General features: G+C 41.7%; 2 protein-coding genes and 1 non-coding gene across 6 annotated transcripts in view; 2 read left to right on the top strand and 1 right to left on the bottom strand.

The window, feature by feature from the left end:
* The window catches only part of TUT4 (terminal uridylyl transferase 4), a 217,202-nt gene that overhangs the window by 151,365 nt on the left and 45,969 nt on the right, over positions 1–19,868 (bottom strand). For 2 of the 4 annotated variants that reach the window (XM_047869595.1, XM_047869594.1), the window contains exon 1: positions 1,135–1,207. The gene's annotated coding sequence lies outside the window, so the exon portion shown is untranslated. Of the gene's footprint in view, positions 1–1,134; positions 1,263–19,868 lie in introns of those variants that run through there. The other 2 variants (XM_047869584.1, XM_047869590.1) reach the window with 2 other exon arrangements.
* On the top strand, positions 1,413–1,485 carry TRNAE-CUC (transfer RNA glutamic acid (anticodon CUC)). Its single transcript has one exon. It is a non-coding gene; the product is annotated as a tRNA-Glu (tRNA).
* On the top strand, positions 3,452–3,742 carry LOC125172095 (ataxin-7-like protein 3B). The gene has a single exon (XM_047869602.1). It carries the CDS (start codon positions 3,452–3,454, stop codon positions 3,740–3,742), a length of 291 nt encoding a protein of 96 aa, XP_047725558.1.

Here is a 19,868-nt window from a genome sequence, read left to right as displayed (position 1 = left end):
GCAAGATTAGAGGAGAGAGGCGCCTGGGTGGCTCAGTCAGTTGATTTGAGCATCCAACTCTTGACTTTGGCTCAGGTCATGATCTCACAGTTCATGGGTTCGAGCCCCACATCAGGCCCTGCGCTGACAGCATGGAGCCTCCTTGGGGTTCTGTCTCCCTCTCTCTCTCTGCCCCCCTCCTGCTTGCTCTCTATCTCTCTCTCAACATAAATAAAACTTTAAAAGGAAAGATTAGAGGAGAAAGAGGGCAGGGCATGTTGCAGAAAACTGCAAGCTGCTGGCACACTGGAGGGCAGTGTGACAGGAGATGACACTGGAGAGATGGGCAGGACCAGATCACAAGACCTGCAATACCATGCTAACCACTTGGGCTTAACCTGAAAGATAGTCCCTTGAAGGTTTTAACCAGGAGAAAAAAAAAAAAAAAATTAAAGGGGCGCCTGGGTGGCGCAGTCGGTTAAGCGTCCGACTTCAGCCAGGTCACGATCTCGCGCTCCATGAGTTCGAGCCCCGCGTCAGGCTCTGGGCTGATGGCTCGGAGCCTGGAGCCTGTTTCCGATTCTGTGTCTCCCTCTCTCTCTGCCCCTCCCCCGTTCATGCTCTGTCTCTCTCTGTCCCAAAAATAAAAAAAATAATAAAAATAAATTAAAACAAAATTTAAAAAAAGGGGCGTCTGGGTGGCACAGTTGGTTGAGCATCCGACTTCAGCCAGGTCACGATCTCGCGGTCCGTGAGTTCGAGCCCCGCGTCGGGCTCTGGGCTGATGGCTCAGAGCCTGGAGCCTGTTTCCGATTCTGTGTCTCCTCTCTCTCTGCCCTTCCCCCGTTCATGCTCTGTCTCTCTCTGTCCCAAAAATAAATAAACGTTGAAAAAAAAAAATTTTTTTAAAAAGGTTTTAACCAGGAGAATGACGTAGTATATCATATTTGCATATTTAAAAAAAGATTCATCAGCAGTGTGTAGAAAAGAATAGAGGTGCCAAAATTGAAGTTAAGGAAAACAGTGAGGGGTTGTTGTAGAAAATCAGGTGAGAGATTATGAAAGTTTGCAATAAGCAGAGAAGTGAGAATGGATAAAAGGGACAGATTGGAAAGATATTACAGTGATAGGATCAATAAATCTTAAATGACTTACCAGATATGTTGCGCATGGTAGATGAGGGCTTTCATGTGAACTTGTCCAGGGAAGTTTCTCCAGTGCAAACTCTCAACAATGAGTAGTGGCTGCTGGTACACAGTTTAGGAAAAGAACCTAAAACTCAACTGAAGCATAATAAGAAAGAAAGATGAATTAGTAATATCTGCCATGATGCAGAATGGGAGAGTCCAGCACATGACAGATACTTAGCATTCCTATTGTCAGGCAAAGGAAACATAAAAATGTACTTTGTGTTTTAAGGAATACATAGGGGTGCCTGGCTGGCTCAGTTGGTAGAGCATGCGACTCTCAATCTCAGGGTCGTGAGTTCAAGCCCCATGTTGGGCATAGAGCTTACTTTAAAAAAAGAGAGAAAGATGGGGCGCCTGGGTGGCTCAGTCAGTTAAGTGGCTGACTTCGGTTCAGGTCATGATCTCTCGGTCTGTGAGTTCAAGCCCCGCGTCGGGCTCTGTGCTGACAACTCAGAGCCTGGAGCCTGTTTCAGATTCTGTGTCTCCCTCTCTCTGACCCTCCCCTGTTCATGCTCTGTCTCTCCCTGTCTCAAAAATAAACAAAACATTAAAAAAAATTTTTTTTTTAAAGAGAGAGAAAGAGAATACATATGGTGTATTTCCATTTTTTTAAGTTAAAGAACAGATAAACCTTTGTTGATGGAAGTCAAAATAGTGTAGATATGGACTAAGGGGGGTATAGGGGAGCCATCTAGAGTTTAGAAACGTTCTAGATTTTGATCGTGTGTATACATACATGAACAACCATTGAGTTGTACACTTAAGTTTGGTGCTCCTTATTATATGAATGGTACATCAATAAAATGTGAAAAAAAGTTAATACGTGTTTAAGGAATGGCAAGTAGTCTGATGTAACATAGGGTAAGGAAGGAAAAAAAAGGTTAGCAGATTACTGGGACATAAAGTTGGAGAGGTAAAATAACAGTAGATTATGAAGGGACTTGAGAGCCATATTAAAGAGTTTGGACTTGAACCTGCAGGCGCTGGGGTTTTGAGGTAAGAGAAATATATGCTCATATCTCTATTTTGGCTGTAGATAGTCTGGAGAGAAAAGATGCAGAGAAAGATGGAGAGAAAATTTAGAGAGAAAAAGATGTTTCTTTGACCCAGATAGGATCTCAGACCCTGTATCTTCTTGTCTAAAGGGATATCAATTTTATGACATCGAAAGGAAGAGAATCATGAAAATCATGAAAAGGAAGAGAATTCAAAAATTACCTGTGAAAGCACAGAGAGTGACTTTAATTCAAATTTCAAATATTTTTGTTATAGATCTATCATAACCACATTGTAAAATTTCAAGCCTAAAGAAAAGTGGCATAAACTACCAATAAATCCACCACAGTATTATTAGCATTTTGATATACTGAATTTCCTATGTCTTTTTTTTTTTTTTAAACAGTTAGCTCTTCAAGATAAGGCAGCTGGCTTATGCTGATAGGAGAGTACCAGGGGCTAGGTCAGATATGGAGAAGCATTGCCAAAAGTAGTCTCTGAGTATATTTTGGCCGGAGCAAGGCAGAATCTAAATGAAAACCAAGTCAGAAATACATGTCTAAAAAGAGGAAGTAGGGGCATCTGGCTGGCTCAGTTGGTGGAGCTTGCAACTCTTGATCTTGGGGTGGTGAGTTTGAGCTCCACTTTGTCCATTTGCCAAGCCTATGCCACCAGGTGGGGTGCAAGACAAAGGGCTCTGTTCAGCAAAAGGCTGAAGAGGAAGTAAGGGGCAAGAGTGCAAAGGATGAGAAGTTCAAGAGCTAGCCTTTGCAAGAAAGCAGTATCTTTAGGAAAGTCCTTTTTCTGGGCACCACTCTATATCGTTGCTTACAATGTTGGCCTAAATAGATGTAATATTAATTATTTTGGCCCCTTTGCACATAGCCTTAAATCATAAGCATTTCTCACGTTGTTATATTGTCTTCATGACTACTTGTGTTTTCAAAGGCTGCTTTATTTTTAATAAAATGAAAATCAAAAATAATATTAAAAAAAAAAGTTTTAGGGGGGTCGGGCTGTGGCTGCATGGAGACCGTCTGGTGTTGAATCCTGGGCCAGCCCCAGCTCAAAGTCCCAGACCCAGGGGACACCAGAAGCTAAAGGACTTGAGGTTCAGGAGCAGTCCTGCTGGCTGCTGCCTCTGCTGCTCTGCCTGGGCCCCTGCCACCTGAGGACTCGGCCCTGACAGCCTCTAGGCCTAGTGTAGCCAGAGGAGCCCTACACGCTGCTGCCTGCCGGTGCTGCTGTAATATGAGCACCTTCTCCACAGTTGTTTAGAAATTAAAATGAAGGACAGTTCTTTGTCTAACGGAGATACCAACAAGCTAGAGGCCATTGCTCAGGAGATATATGTAGACCTAATAGAGGATTCTTGTTTGGGCCTCTGCTTTGAGGTACAGCGGGCAGTCAAGTGTGACTACTTCTACCCAGAGTTCAAAGAAACTGGCAGCATGAAGGATTTTGGCACTCAGCCAGTAGAAGATAAAGGAGCGTGCTGCCTCCAGCTTTGCTCCCTTCCTGGAGAATCTGGGAATGGGCCCGATCAGCAGCTGCAACGCTCACCCAGAGAATTCTAGTAGCTGTGCCATAAGAGAGTCAGAGGGTGACCAGGACAATAACATAGACCGGTCCTGTGGTTTGGAGAAGTTAGGTATCTAAGTAGAAAAAGAAAAAAAAAAAAAAAATCGGACAAAAATCCCAATTTCCCATTGAAGATTCCAGCCTTTAAAAACCCAAAGTGGAGGGGTACCTGGGTGGCTTAGTCAGTTAAACAGCGGACTGAGATCATGATCTCACGGTTCATAAGGTCGAGCCCCGCATGGGTCCCCACATAGGCCCCTATTGACAGTGCAGAGCCTGCTTGGGATTCTCTCTCCCTCTCTTTCTGTCTGTTCCTCCCTTACTCTCTCTCTCTCTCTCTCTCTCTCTCTGTCACTCAAAATAAGTAAACCTAAAAAAGAAAAAAAAAAAAACCCAAGTGGACAATTTAGGAATTTTGATCCTTTTATATTACCTGGAATCAGCTTTGAAACCCTGGGCAGGGGGAGCTGTGCATCCCGACACCATACCATGCAGGTAATCTCCACACAAGGAAGTGCACAAGATCTATTGTCTCCCATGCACAGGTGAGCATCTGTGTGCCCAGTGTATAAATCCTTTGGTTCCTCAGGCTTTCTATCTATCTGATGTCAGGGCTTTCTGGATAACTGATAGATGAACATGGCTGATGGTCAGGCCTTTATCATTGGGCCTCAGTGGGACTACTCCTCTGATCTCTGAGCCTGATTCGGACTTCCTCAAGACAAATGCAAGTCAGGTGAGAGATCTGGATATTAACAGTTCCAATTTGGGAAACCAAGAAAAAGAATTACAACTGAATCTGATAAGCAAAGCTCTGTGATCTTGGCTCCAACAAGAAGAAAAGGACAATGCTACCAGTTTCCAAAATATCTAGCATTTATAGTGACTTGAACAGACTTGGGGAAAAGGGCAAATTTGCCGAACAGAGCCCTTTGTCTTGCACCCCACCTGGTAGCATAGGCTTGGCAAATGGACAACTTGGTTATCTAGGCAGGTTGAGGATTCAGTTATGATCCCCTGAAGAGGTAGCAGGGCTTCTACAACTATGTACCGTCTCTTAAACTGAAAGATCATATCTGGATATATTATGCTGTGAACAACAGTTTGGTGGGGCAGTCATTTTCCTACTCTGGGTTGTTAGTTACCTAGCCAGTCCATGTGTCTGATTTGGTCATTATGCCAGGTCACTACCTGCCTTCCATGCCAGGGGCAGGCCTGAATTATAGAAGAGCATAATGGCTGTAGAGACTGTGGTTTGAAAGCTGAGCCCAGAAGGGACCTCTTCCAACTGCCCTCAATGTTAATAGGTTAGTACTAGGAGCCAAGGACCAAGGATGGGTCTCTCATCTGATGGCAGTATCCTACTGAATGTCCCTGTTCCTTGGGTTGGGCAGTCGAAGCTCTGTTATGGTGAACATACAGACTGCCACCACCTGTTGTCCCTCATGAGGGACAGCCCCTTTCTATTCAGTCCCTTTTGAACATTCTCGACAAGAGCTGTCCTTTCGTTGTCAGAAGTCAGGTAATGGGATAGGCAAGGATGGGAAATGTGAGCCACATATCAAAACTACCTTCCACTTTACTTCCTGATCGAGGGTTTATGAAGTGTAGAGGTGTGAGAGCCCCAAAGTGAGCGGGAACAGTGCTGCCTTATTTGAAATGTTTTCTTAAACCTCATTCTGTGCCCCAGTAAGGGGCCCAGCCTCGTCTGTCTGGCTTGGCCCCATGTCCCCTGCTCCACTGCCCATCTGGTGTAGCTCATGACCCAGGTACTGCCTGCCACCCTGCTTTCATACTGACCAATTTCAATTCATCTCTCTTGATACTCCTGCTTCTGAAGCCTGCCCAGTTTCCCTTTCCTTAGCTTCTTTTAAGTTTTTCTTTTTCTTGTTCCCCGCCCCCACCCTTGTTCTTTTAGGAGATCCAGAGAAGAATCTTGCTGGTAGGTTCCTCTGTTGGGATCAAGATGGGGAGACAACCAGGGTGCCTGAGTGGCCCAGTAGGTTCAACCTCTAACCCTTGATTCCTTCCTTCAGCTTTTGGCTCCAGTAGTGGTCTCACAGTCCGTGGGATCGGGCCCTGACTCAAGCTCTGCACTGGCAGCATGGATCTTGCTTGGGATTCTCTCTCTCCTCTCTTTCTCTTTCTCTCTCTCTCTCCCCCCTACCCCCACCCCGCTTGTGCTCCCCCCACCTCACTTGTGCCCCTCTCCCTCACTTGTGTGCTCTCTCTCTTTCAAAATAAATAAATAAACATTTTAAAAAATTCTTTAAAAAATAGGGGCGCCTGGGTGGCGCAGTCGGTTAAGCGTCCGACTTCAGCCAGGTCACGATCTCGCGGTCCGTGAGTTCGAGCCCCACGTCAGGCTCTGGGCTGATGGCTCAGAGCCTGGAGCCTGTTTCCGATTCTGTGTCTCCCTCTCTCTCTGCCCCTCCCCCGTTCATGCTCTGTCTCTCTCTGTCCCAAATATAAATAAACATTGAAAAAAAAAATTTTTTTTTAAATAAAAAAAAATAAAGATGGGGAGAGAACATAATTTTTTGTGTATGAAAGGCAGTATCATGCATAAGCATTGTTCCTATAGGACTGCCTTGCTAGATGCCTTCCTGCTGTGTCTTACTTCATAAGGAATTACATCTTCCCACCTCCATTTGGATACTGTCTCTTAGGACCTAAGTAGAAGACCAGGAAAGGCTGAATGACACACACAGGGATGGAGTGGGTACTAATCTATTTTCTCTAACCCCTGGGCATGCATCCTTCCTTACCTGAGAAGGAACTGTTCGGACTATATGGACTAATTAGTGTTACATATAGACTTTAAGGGAACCATAGTAATAAGCCTCAAGACTGTCTATTATTGTATTCTCCCCCTAAAATTGTCCAGGTCAGGGTTGAGGTGTAATTACAGACTGGTCTGTCAATCCAAGAATTGTGATCACTTCTTAGAAAGGTAAACCTTGGCAAGAGCTAAAATAATTTTGGGTGTTCTGCCCTTGACTTTATAGACATATCCTTCTAAGGAGATACAGAGGAAAAGGAGAGTCCAAGTAAATTTGGCCTACTTCCAAACAATGTCTGGGAAACAAGCTGAAACTAAGGTCATGGTCCACTCTTCCTTCAGAGAGGGAGCTCTGATTGTGATATTACTGATTCCTTTCTGGTCTCTTGGTTAGAGGAGGAAGAAGTAGAAATAATTTTGAAAAATCATTGGTTCATATTAACTCCCTCTTATTTATTGTTTTTGGCCTTTGCCCTCCCATTACTAGGGCAATAGTCCTAGGCCTGTCCTGGATGGGTAAGAGGTGGGCTAGGTAGAACAGGTTCCCTGAGGGGGACAAACTAACTCCTTCTTCTCTGGGGAGTGAATGTTCCCCACCATATAGTTTACAGTGGTTAGGAACTTGCCCTTTCCCTACCCATCTTCCCTCTAATAGCAGAATTCCTATCCTTCCTTCCTCAGTTAAGTATAGTGATCACCCTGTGATTCTATTATGTATCTGAATGTGTGTGTGTGTGTGTGTGTGTGTGTGTGTGTGTGCACGTGCATGGGGGGAAAGGGGGTTCTTTACAAATTTTTGTAGTTTGTGACTTTTTCTGCCATACATTAGTTCCCACCACCGCATATCCAGGGGCCATTACCTGGCATAATCACATCCTGGAACCATTAGGGAAGTGTTGTGAAACTCTCCACTGTCCTTTGTTTTGGAGATTATTATTTTTGTATAAGTAGTTGATCCTATACAGATTGCTAACTAACTGTCTATTCCCCTTGCCCCTATGGCTGCTGGTATAAATAAACTGCATCTCCGCTTTGGTAAAAGTACTAATAAAAATTTTTTAATAGTTAAAAAAATAAATAAATACATAAATAAAAATAAAAGTTTTATTGCATTCCTTTTGATAATTTTTTTATTTCCTTTAGAATTTTATTTAAAAAGTTTTTTTAATTTTTATTTTTTTCTTCAATGGGGAAAAACTGAGAGTTTTTCCCCTAAGGTCAGAAAAATGATAGGGATGTCCATTCTCACCACTGTTGTTCAACATAGTACTGGAAGTCCTAGTCTCAGCAATCAGACAACACAAAGGAATAAAAGGCATCCAAAATGGCAAGGAGGAAGTCAACCTGTCACTTTTCGCAGATGGCATACTACTCTATATGGAAAACCCAAAAGATTCCACCAAAAAACTGCTAGAACTGATCCATGAATTCAGCAAAGTTGCACAGAAATCGGTTGCATTCTATACACCAACAATGAAGCAACAGAAAGAGAAATCAAGGAATCAATCCCATTTACAATTGCACCAAAAACCATAAAATACCTAGGAATAAACCTAACCAAAGAGGTGAAAAATTTACACACTGAAAACTATAGAAAGCTTATGAAACAAATTGAAGAAGACACACACAAAAAAGGAAAAATATTCCATGCTCATGGATTGGAAGAACAAATATTGTTAAAATGTTGATACTACCCAAAGCAATCTACATATTCAATGCAATCCTTATCAAAATAACACCAGCATTCTTCACAGAGCCAGAACAAACAATCCTAAAAGTTGTGTGGAACCAGAAAAGACCCTGAATAGCCAAAGCAATCCTGAAAAAGAAAACCAAAGCTGGAGGCATCACAATCCCGGACTTCAAGATGTATTACAAAGCTGTAATCATCAAGACAGTATGGTACTGGCACAAAAACAGACACTTAGATAAATGGAACAGAATAGAGAACCCAGAAATGGACCCACAAACATATGGCTAACTAATCTTTGACAAAGCAGGAAAGAATATCCAATGGAATAAAGAAAGTCTCTTCAGCAAACGGTGCTAGGAAAACTTGACAGCAGCATGCAGAAAAATGAACCTGGACCACTTTCTCACACCATACACAAAAATAAACTCAAAATGGATGAAAGACCTAAATGTGAGACAGGAACCCATCAAAATCCTCGAGGAGAAAGCAGGCAAAAACCTTTTTGACCTCAGCCACAGCAACTTCTTACCATACAAGTCTCCAGAGGCAAGGGAAACAAAAGCAAAAATGAACTATTGGGACCTCATCAAGATAAAAAGCTTCTGCACAGCGAAGGAAACAATCAGCTAAACTAAAAGGCAACCAACAGAATGGGAGAAGATATTTGCAAATGACTTAGTAGATAAAGGGCTAGTATCCAAAATCTATAAAGAACCTATCAAACTCAACACCCAAAAAACAAATAATCCAGTGAAGAAATGGGCAAAAGACATGAACAGACACTTTTCCAAAGAAGACATCCAGATGGCTAACAGACACATGAAAAGATGCTCAACATCACTCATCATCAGGGAAATACAAATCAAAACCACAATGAAATGCCACCTCACACCAGTCAGAATGGCTAAAATTAATAACTCAGGCAACAGATGTTGGGGAGGAGGCAGAGAAAGAGGATCTCTTTTGCATTGCTGGTGGGAATGCAAACTGGTGCAGCACTGGAAAATAGTGTGGAGGTTCCTCGAAAAATTAAAAATAGAACTACCCTATGGCTCAGCAATTGCACTACTAGGTATTTATCCAAAGGATACAAAAATACTAATTCGAAGTGGCACATGCACCCCCCAATGTTTATAGCAGCATTATCAACAATAGCCAAAGTATGGAAAGATCCCAAATGTCCATCGACAAATGAATGGATAATGAAGATGTGGTATATATACACAATGGAGTATTAGTTGGCAATCAAATAGAATGAAATCTTGCCATTTACAACTAAATGGATGGAACTAGAGGGTATTATGCTAAACGAAATGAGTCAGTCAGAGACAGACAAATATATGACTTCACTCATATGTGGAATTTAAGATACAAAACAGATGAACATAACGGAAGGGAAGCAAAAATAATATAAAAACAAGGAAGGGGACAAAACATAAGAGACTCTTAAATACAGAGAACAAACTGAGGTTGCTGGAGTGGTTGGGGGTGGGGGTGGGGATGGGCTAAATGGGTAAGGGGAATTAAGGAAGATACTTGTTGGGAAGAGCACCAGGTGTTATACATATGGGATGAATCACTGGAATCTGCTCCTGAAATCATTATTGCACTATATGCTAACTGACTTAGATATAAATATAAAACATAAGTAAATAAATAAAAATTTTTTAAAAATGTTTATTTTTGAGAGAGAAAGAGACAGAGCACAAGCAGGGAAGGGGCAGAGAGAGATGGAGACACAGAATCCAAAACAGGCTACAGGCTCTGAGCTGTCAGACCAGAGCCCAACATGGGGCTCAAACCCACGAACCCTGAGATCACTACCTAAGGTGAAGACCTATGTGCTGCCTTTAGCATTTTTTAAAATACTGACTTTTTTTTTAAGTTTATTTATTTTGAGAGAGAGACACAGAGACCATAAGCAGGTGAGGGGCAGAAAGAGAGGGAGGGAGAGAATCCCAAGCAGGCCCAGCACTGTCAGCACAGAGCCGGATCAGGCTTTCAAGAACTGAAAGATCATGACCTGAGCCAAAATCAAGAGCCAAATGCTTAACCGACGTGAGCCACCCAGGCATGTCTACTTGATGTTTTATCTTAAGTATTTCTCCACATCACTAAGAATTCTTTGTAAATATAATTTTAGCAGCTCCAAAATATTACATAAGAGAGGTGCTAGCGGTGACCGGGTACCTCAGTCAGTTAAGCATCCAACTCTTGATTTTGGCTCAAGTAATGATCTCATGGTTCTTGAGTTTGAGCCCTACATCAGGGCATCCCTGCTTGGGATTCCCTCCCTTTCTCTCTCTACCCATCCCCTACTCGTGTTCGGGAGCACACGTGCTTTCTCTCTCTCCCACCCACCTCCCCTTGCCAAAAAAAACCCCAGTCTTTTCAGAATCTCTGAGCAAAGGCTATAGTAATCTACAAAAGTATTTTCCTTCAAAAAATAAATACTGTCTGGTAGCATAGAAGTCCCAGATTTAGGGAGAAGCAGGGACTTCCACACTTCACTCACTTTGATGTTTCCCAAGAACCTGAGAAACACACTTTTAAACTACTAAGTACCCCCATCTTGCAAGCCAGCAATGTTTTAGAGAGAGGTTTCCTGAAGGTTAGATGACATCAACAAAACATCTGTCTGGGTTTCCACAATTCCCCAGAGAGTATCACCCAAGATCACTTTACAGCTTTGAGGGGGGCTAGGCTCTCTAGGGGATTCCTCGAGGGATCACCAGTTCCAGCAGACAGCAAATGCAGCTTTGAGTTTTCTTGTTTGCACAGCCCTTGGTCCAGTTCCAAAATCTTTTCCCAGCCTTAGATCTCTCCCAGCTCTCCCCCAGACTTTCACAACCTTGAGAGAAACTTCAGGTTTCCCATTTGTCTCTCTTGCCCTTGCCTGCTTGCGTGCTCTAGCTCCCCCACCCCCTACTCCAACCTCACTCTTCCGCTCTGGTTCTTCCTAGCCTTTCTTCCTTTCCTCCCACCTGCCTGAGTCTGTCTTTCAAGATTTTCTGTAAGTTTCTCTTTTAATGCTATTCTCTCTCTCTCTCTCTCTCTCTCTCTCTCTCTCTCTCTTTCCCTCCCTCCCTCCCTCCTTCTTTCTCCTCTGAGTGTTTGTATAACTTTATTTCAAGATCTCTCCGTCCTGGTTTTCTCAAATTTTCAGCCTTTTCCTCTTCAATGGGGACACAGCTGACCTTCACTAGAAGCAGCCTTTCCCTATTTTGTTCCCAAACTTCTCTCCCTTGGACTTTTCTATTATCTCCAAATGGCACAAAAACATACTTAATTTTGCAAGAGTACCTCCCAGCGTCTTTCACACCAAAGATGGCTTTTTTACACCTTGTTACCAAGGAATACTCTTTAGGAATACTCTGAGCACTGTTATCCCTCTAATCTCCAGCATAACTTCCTTCTGGTATTTATCCTTATCATAAAGGCCAAGAAAGTATCACTTGTATCACACCTATATTTTCCCCTCTATCCAAATTGGGATACACAAGAGCACACATTTATAAGCATACTTATAGTTACAACAGGATAGGATATTTGAAATCTGGGCTGTCCTCAAAAATCTGGGACATACGTTGCTATAAATTCACCTATCCAGAATCTAGCTTTCAAGCAATTTCACAGGCAAGAACTCTGAGCATCCTCAGAGTTGTCAGGAAGTTTGTGTTTGATATATTGCACTCATACTAAAAACGAGGTTTTCTCCTCTTTTTGTCCCCTCTGGGAATCAGAATTTTGACTGCACACGGTAGGATCTAGCCATGCATATTGCTATCTATAGGTCATACATAGAGGGATTCTCTAACTGGAGACTTTTTTCTAAGTTTATTTATTTTGAGTGGGGGGCATGAGTGGGGGAAGGGCAGAGAGAGAGAGAGAGAGAGAGAGAGAGAGAGAGAGAGAGAGAGAATCCCAAGTAGGCTCTGCGCTGTCAGCCCAGAGCTCGACTCGGGCTCAAACTCATGAACCATGAGATCATGACCTGAGCCAAAATGAAGAGTTGGACACTTAACCAGCTGAGCCACCCAGGCACCCCTCTAACTGGAGACCTTATGAAGGTCACATAAGGGTTCACTGAGAAAAACTGAACCCATACTCTGAAATGAGAGTATACAGTTCACTACCCATTGACTTACACATAAATATGTATGAAGATCTTCAAAGGTGGTTTAATAGGTTCTGGTTTAGGCTTTCAGTTCCTCCTTAAAAAAAAAAGTAATAAAAATAAAAAAATAAAAAAGATTAAAAAATGAGGGAAACCTATTAACTAACTGAATTCCTCAGGTCCAATTTGGGAACTTTCCTACTTACACTGCCCAAGTTCTGCTGATTCTCTTCTGTCTGGAAACTTTAATCTAAATCTTCATGGTCGCAGGGTGCCTGGGTGGCTCAGCAGATTAAGCGTCTGACTTTTGATTTCGGCCCAGGTCATGATTTCATGGTTCCTGAATTCAAGCTCCACGTCAGGCTCTTTGCTGTCAGCATGGAACCTGCTTCAGATCCTCTGTCCTCCACTCTCTCTGCCCATCCCCCGCTCATGCTCGCTAGCTCTCTCTCTCTCTCACACACAAAAAATAAATTAAAAAAAATAAATCTTCATGGTTGCATTTGCTCAGGGTTCACTTCAAGTACAGTCTTAATCAATCATATTTCTGAGGAAGTTTGCTTCCTCTAGTAAGTCCCAAACCTCTCCCTTCTTATTTATTCCTCATGGTCCCCTGGAACCAATGTATCTCTTTGTGAATTAATATGGCTCTGCCTAGCTCTAGATAATCCTAACTCTTTTTGTCACATAACTTGTCAGTGTTGCATTTTCCACCCCATCTCTACAGTAAAGGGAGTATTTTAAAATTTTTTGTTTCCAGAGAAGAGTAACTTGCTGGTTAAAGGATCCAAGTTTAAAATGGACCCCCAGAAAAATAAATAAACATTTAAAAAATTTTTTTAAATTAAAAAAAATGGGGCACCTGGGTGGCTCTGTTGGTAAAGCATCCGGCTTTGGCTCAGGTCATGATCTCACAGCTCATGAGTTAGAGCCCCACTTTGAGTCTATGCTGACAGCTCAGAGCCTGGAGCCTGCTTCGGATTCTGTGTCTCCCTCTCTCTGCCCCTCCCCTGCTCACACTGTCTCTCTCTCTCTCTCAAGAATAAACATGAAAAAAAAATTTTTTAATGGTCCCCCTGAGACACATGTGTGGCCTGAGACATCCTTTGTAATTCAAAAAATATCCACCTCTTCCCCACCCCCACCCTTGCTGGCTATGGCAAGTGGGGAGTGAGAGAGGGGAAGGAGTTATTTTTAAGTATTTTGTGTTCAGTCTTGTGCAGGCTACATATGCTGTAGAGTTTATGCACTTTGTTCCCAAATGTGATTTTCAGCTTTTACTTTACATGCAGTTCCAGCAAGTTTGGGTATCTAGTTTCTATGTCTACAGCAGCCCCAAAACAACAACTAGTGAGTGGGTAGGAGTGGGGAGGGGGCAGAACAAGAATAGTGATTAAGAGCACAAATTCTGGAGTGAAACTGTGAGTTTGAATTTTGGCACTGCCACTTCAATGCTATATGACTTTGAATGATGAACCTGACTTTTTGCTTCAATTTCCTCATCTGTAAAATGAGAATAATAATGGTACCTATTTCACACAGTTGTCGTAAGTTTATATAGTTAGTACATACAAAATGACTGCAACATTAAGTACTTTATGAGTATTAAGTGGAGTGGACACGCAGGCAACAGTTTTATGAAAAGTAAAGGAAATAACTTACAGAAAATGCGTAATACAGACCATAATAGATGTCCAAGTGCCCCTTGCCATTTGCTAAACATGCTTTAGGCTTGCATCCTACTAAACGTATGCAGCATGGTGCTTCCTTGGCCCGATATATCCTACTGCCTTTCTTTGCTGGCAAGCTGTTCATTCTGTGTCACCCAACTTAAATGCATTTTACCCTCTAAAGCCTCCCTTGGCTTCTTTGGAGAGAATGAGTCACTCCCTCTCCTTCAGTTTTGCAGTACTTACCCCACCACCACATTTGATTGTATTGTGTTGTAATTACTTATTTATGAATCCTCTTCCTCACCAGATTTTATGGTCTTCGTCCATGGAAGAGAAATAAGACCACATCTTATTTTCACAGCATCTAGCACAGTACTTAGCCCTCAAGAAATGTTCTGGTGAATGGATGAATAATAGCAAACACTTACACAGTGCTTAGTTCTAGGCTCTGTTCCAATGCTTTACAAGCATTAACTCGTTTAATCTTGACAACAATCCTAAGAAATAGTATTATCTTCTCTAACTTAACAGATAAGGTAAATGACACAAAAGAACTTATGTAATTTGTCCAGGGTGACCTCAGCTATTAATTGTGGAAGCCAGGATTCAAATCTAAACAGCTGGTGTCAGAGACCGGGCTTTTAACCAGCACACTACAATGCTTCCCAGAGAACAAGGGCACAAGCAATCACACACAAACCTGGCTTCCCCAAACATCTCACTTTCTTACGTTTTGGAATGGCTCACTCATTCATCCAACAAATATTTACATAGTGTTTTCTATGTGTACACCATCATGTTAAACACCCATTTCTAATTGTTCCCCTCTTCCCTCTCTACCCTCTCCCTCCCCAGCTTCTACTAGCTCTACTGCTCTGTAAACTTTCATTTTCTTTTTTCATTTAATTTGCATTTCTTTCAGTTTCTTTTTTTTTTAAGTTTATTTATTTTTGAAAGAGAGAGAGTGTGCACAAGAAAGGGATAGGCAGGGACAGAGAGGGAGAGAGAGAGAATCCCAAGCAAGCTCCCCAGTGTCAGCACAGAGTCAGACCCAGGGCTCAAACTCACAAACCCGTGAGATCACGACCTAAGCTAAAATCAAGAGTCAGACACTTAACCGACTGAATCACCCAGGTGCCCATTTCTTTCAGTTCCTTAAATGTATTGTGCTCTCTCTCAGCTCTGGACCCATGCCTGGCTAATTCATGCTTATCCTTCAGTTCTTAGCTTAAATTACTTCCTCCTAATAGCCTCCTTGCTCTAGGCTCCCCATTGTACTTTACACTTTCCTTATCATAGCATTTGTCATATTTACTGTTCTTGCCTGCTTACTCGTCAACTGCTTACTTCTGCCTTCTGCAACTGACTATAGCTCTGTTAGAGCAAGGACTGAGTCTTATCCAGGTTATTAGTGAATCTGCAGCACCTATGTGATGTCCACAGTAGATGTTTGATAAGTATTTTTTGAATGACCAATAGGACATGAACAAGACAAAATCTCTATGCTTAGGTGGCTCAGTCAGTTAAGCGTCCGACTTTGTCTCAGATCATGATCTCACGGTTCCTGAGTTTGGATCTTCTGTGTCCCCGCCCCTGCCCCTTCCCCGCTTGCAGAGCTCATAGGTGCCTGCGTGCTCTCTGTCTCAAAACTAAATAAACATTAAAAAAAAAAAAAAAAAGAAAGAAAGAAAGAAAGAAATCTAGCAGTGAGAAAAAGTCTAGGGGGGATACATGAAAAACAAACCAACCAGATTTCTAATTCTACCTGGGGTAAAGTGAGAGAGGGGAGTTCAGCAGAGTTTTAAGAATGAGAGTTTGTGAAAAGGAAAGGAAAATGTAGTATAGAAGTCATAAGCAAGAACTATAGTAGAAATTGGTTCGTTACCTAAGTGGCTAAACCATTTTTCTGGATGTCTCAAAATAACATTAATCTAAACTTAGGCCTACAATTGACTGATCTAATATGAGTTTGGAAGCAATAGGAAACAACTTAAAAGGAAATATGATGAAATTATTTTTACTCCTTTTAAGTACCTCTCCTGTGAATTCCCATGAAAATCTCTTCATATCTCTATTATCATATTTATCATACTGCATTGCCATTGTCAAAGTGTCTCTATTCCACCTGATGAACTATTCAAGACCTGGGATTAAGGTACTTTAAAGTCTGATTCAATTCTATATATCCCTAGTACCTGAACAAAGCCAGTGCCAGGGAAAGGCTCTGAATAGTCCAACATGACCATAAAGTCTTAAATGAGCTGACCCCCATCAGTCTTCCAGCTTTGTCTCATGTCTCATACTTGGTGCTCTAGCCATTACACACCTTCAGTTCTCTGAACAAAATTTGGTTCCTTAAAGCCACTGGCCCCCACCCCCCCAACACATACCAATGCCACTCCCACTGTCTCTTCCCACTCATTTCTCTAGCTCTTCATCTGCCTAACTCCCACTCAATGTTCAGATTTCAACTTAAACACTACATTTGAAGGAAGCCTTCACCAACCCAAAGACAAGTTTAGACATTCCTATTATATAGTCCTATTGATGTGAAATGTTGGGGTCTGGGAGCCAATGGTCAAGAAAGGATTCTTGAGACCTTTACCGTGCAAAAAGGGTGGTTTTATTAAAGCATGGGGACAGAACCTGTGGGCAGAAAGAGCTGCACTGGGATTGTGAGGAGTGACTAATTATATACTTTCAAGTTGGGAGAGGGTTAGGGATAGCATAAGTCTCTAAGGAATTTGGAATCAAGGTTTCTAGGACCTTAAGGGGCTAGCTGTTTTTAGGAAAAAGTCATTGACTTCTGTCTAGTAAAACCTTCGTCATGAGACCCTTCAGTTGTATATCAGTGGGCCATATGCTTGGAGGATGTATCTTGGGGGAATAGAGACAAAGGAAGTTTCCAAAGGGATTTTTACAGGATCCTGGAGATCATGCTAAAGTCAAGCTAAGGTTGCCTTTTGCCTCTAGCAAAGTATTAAAATGGAGGCAGCTGAGCTCCGTGATGAAGGTTACTCTGCCTGTCTCAAATACTTGTTAGTGGACTTTTAAGTTGTAAGGAAGTTTAATTTTTTCCTTTGCCTTTGTTCTCCACATCACTATAATATTCTATATTTCTCATTTGTATCATTTATCACACTTGTAAATACTTAATCATCATCTCTCCAGTAGATCATAAGTTTCATAATTCAGCACCTGGAACAGAGCCTATAAGATAACAGGTGCTCAATAAAAATTATTTTGAATAAGTTAATGAATAAATGAATAAAATGCTATTATTTATTTATAGCATGATTTTAGTGGCCCAGCTTTCAGGAAGCTCTGTATGGTGTTATGATAGATTGGAACTAACTAAATCAAACTAGTGAATCACAATTTAGTATTAGAAACACTTCCCATTCACCATTAAGAATCGGGATTGTTGGGGTGCCTCGCTGGCTCAGTCAGTAGACCATGAGGCTCTTGATATCAGGATCGTGAATTCGAGCCCCACACTGGACGTAAAGCTTACTTTAAAAAAAGAAGAAGAAGAAAAGAAAAAACTTTTCTCTTGAGCTTACTTTTCCTATACTAACTTTCAACTTGTCTCTTGCTTCAGGTCCTTCTTCCTAGTTCTTCAAAGGCTTGCCCTAGCCAGCCAGCCCCAGGATTCACCTTTCCTCAGCAGCCTTTCCCAGAGCATCAGAATATTATTGCTCCTAGCTCCAGACCATCTTACTTAGTACCTCTCCGGCTCCTACCAATCTATCCTTCTAGTAAGCTCTGGCACAAGGCATGGGGCCAGGTGGTGTGGAGGAGCCAAAAAAAAGACAGCTCTTGCCCCAGTCTGCTGAGGAAACAGAGGATAAACACAAAAAGCAAAATAACATAGCATACTGTATACCCTTAAATGTCAAATACTTTAAATATACATAGATCATTCATGAGGAAATTCAGAGGAGTCATTATCTTTGAGTCTTCATTCTTACTTACCTCACAATCACTCTCCAAGTCTTGATATTTCCTTCTTAGCTCTTCTACCTTTCCCTTTCCCACTATCCCCACTACCATTACCTTTTGTAGAGCCCATTCACTCTCCTCTGCTCTATTGCCACAGTCTCCCGGTTTAACTTCTTGCTTCTATTCTCAATCCCCATTCAATTGTTCTCTATTGTAGGCAGAGTGAGATTCATAAAACATGAATCTGACCATACCCTCCCCCACAGAAAACCTTTTAACAGCTTCTCATTGCTCTCAGGATAAAGTGCAAGCATTCAATGTCCTTTACAATCTGCCCTCAACTCACCATTCTGGCCTCAAATCAAAGACAGGAGCAAGGGGAGAGTAGCTCAAGTTTTAGCTACTGTTTAGTGGTAAATCTGTACAAGGGAATAAAGTAAAGCCTTATCTCAAATGTTCATTTCGGCATTGAACTTCTTTCTTTCTTTCTTTCTTTCTTTCTTTCTTTCTTTCTTTCTTTCGATTTGATTTTTAAGTAATCTCCACACCATGGACCCCCTGGGTGGCTCAGTCAGTTAAGAGGCAGACTTTGGCTCAGGTCATGAACTCCCAGTTTGTGGGTTCAAACCCCAAGTTGGGCTCTGTGCTGACATTTCAGAGCCTGGAGCCTGCTTCGGTTTCTGTGTCTCCTCTCTGTCTGCTCCTACCCTGCTCATGCTCTGTCTCTCTTTGCCTCTCAAAAATAAATGAAAAATGTTAAAAAAAATTTTTTTTAGAAAGTAATCTCCACACCCAATGTGGGGCTTGAACTCACAACCCTGAGATCAAGAGTGTCATGTTCTACCAACAGAGCTAGCCAGGTGTCCCTTTATATTTCCTTTTTCTTATTATTATTTTATTATTTTATTTTATTTTATTTTATTTTATTTTATTTTAGAGAGAGAGAATCTTAAGCAGGCCCCTATATATTTCCTTTTTCTTCTTATTATTTTATTTTATTTCATTTCATTTAAGAGAGAGAGAATCTTAAGCAGGCCCCTATATATTTCCTTTTTCTTCTTTTTATTTTATTTTATTTTATTTCATTTAAGAGAGGGAGAGAATCTTTTTTTTTTTTTTTCCAACGTTTTTTATTTATTTTTGGGACAGAGAGAGACAGAGCATGAACGGGGGAGGGGCAGAGAGAGAGGGAGACACAGAATCGGAAACAGGCTCCAGGCTCTGAGCCGTCAGCACAGAGCCCGACGCGGGGCTCGAACTCACGGACCGCGAGATCGTGACCTGGCTGAAGTCGGACGCTTAACCGACTGCGCCACCCAGGCGCCCCAAGAGAGGGAGAGAATCTTAAGCAGGCTCCATGCCCAGCTTGGAGCCTGAAGCAGGGCTCAATCCCATGTCCCTGGAATCATGACCTGAGCTGAAATCAGGAGCTGGACACTCAACTGACTGAGTCACCCAAGCAGCCCATATATATTTCATTTTTAATGAAACATTTCAGATGTACAAAAAATTATAAAAAATAATATAATAAATACTGTATGCCCATGACCCACTGAAGAAATGAAACATTATCAATAAAATTAAAGCCCCTATATACTCCTCCACAGTTGCCTAGTCCTCTCTTCCCCTCCCTTAGCATCCAGAAGTATTTAGAATCATGAATTCGGTGTTTTTCATTCCTATGTATGTTTTTGTTTAATTTTATTTAAATTCTAGTTAGTTAACATAAAGTGTAATATTAGTTTCAGGTGTATAATTTAGTAATTCGGCACTTCCCATACAACACCTGGTGCTCATCATGACAAGTATACTCCTTAATCCCCAACACCTATTTTTTTTCTAGTCTCTTCTATTTTATTAATAGTTTTTTTAATTAGAAATTAATAGTGAATTTTATCACTCTACCTCCACCCTT

This window comes from Prionailurus viverrinus, chromosome C1 (genome assembly GCF_022837055.1).
Source record: "Prionailurus viverrinus isolate Anna chromosome C1, UM_Priviv_1.0, whole genome shotgun sequence".
In the NCBI taxonomy this organism is placed as follows: Eukaryota; Metazoa; Chordata; class Mammalia; order Carnivora; family Felidae; genus Prionailurus; species Prionailurus viverrinus.
The sequence above is the reverse complement of the archived record's forward strand: the minus strand, read 5'-3'. Positions and strand labels throughout refer to the sequence as shown.

Excerpts from the sequence above, each read along its gene's own strand:
- LOC125172095 (XM_047869602.1), top strand. The coding sequence starts at position 3,452 with ATGAAGGACAGTTCTTTGTCTAACGGAGATACCAACAAGCTAGAGGCC.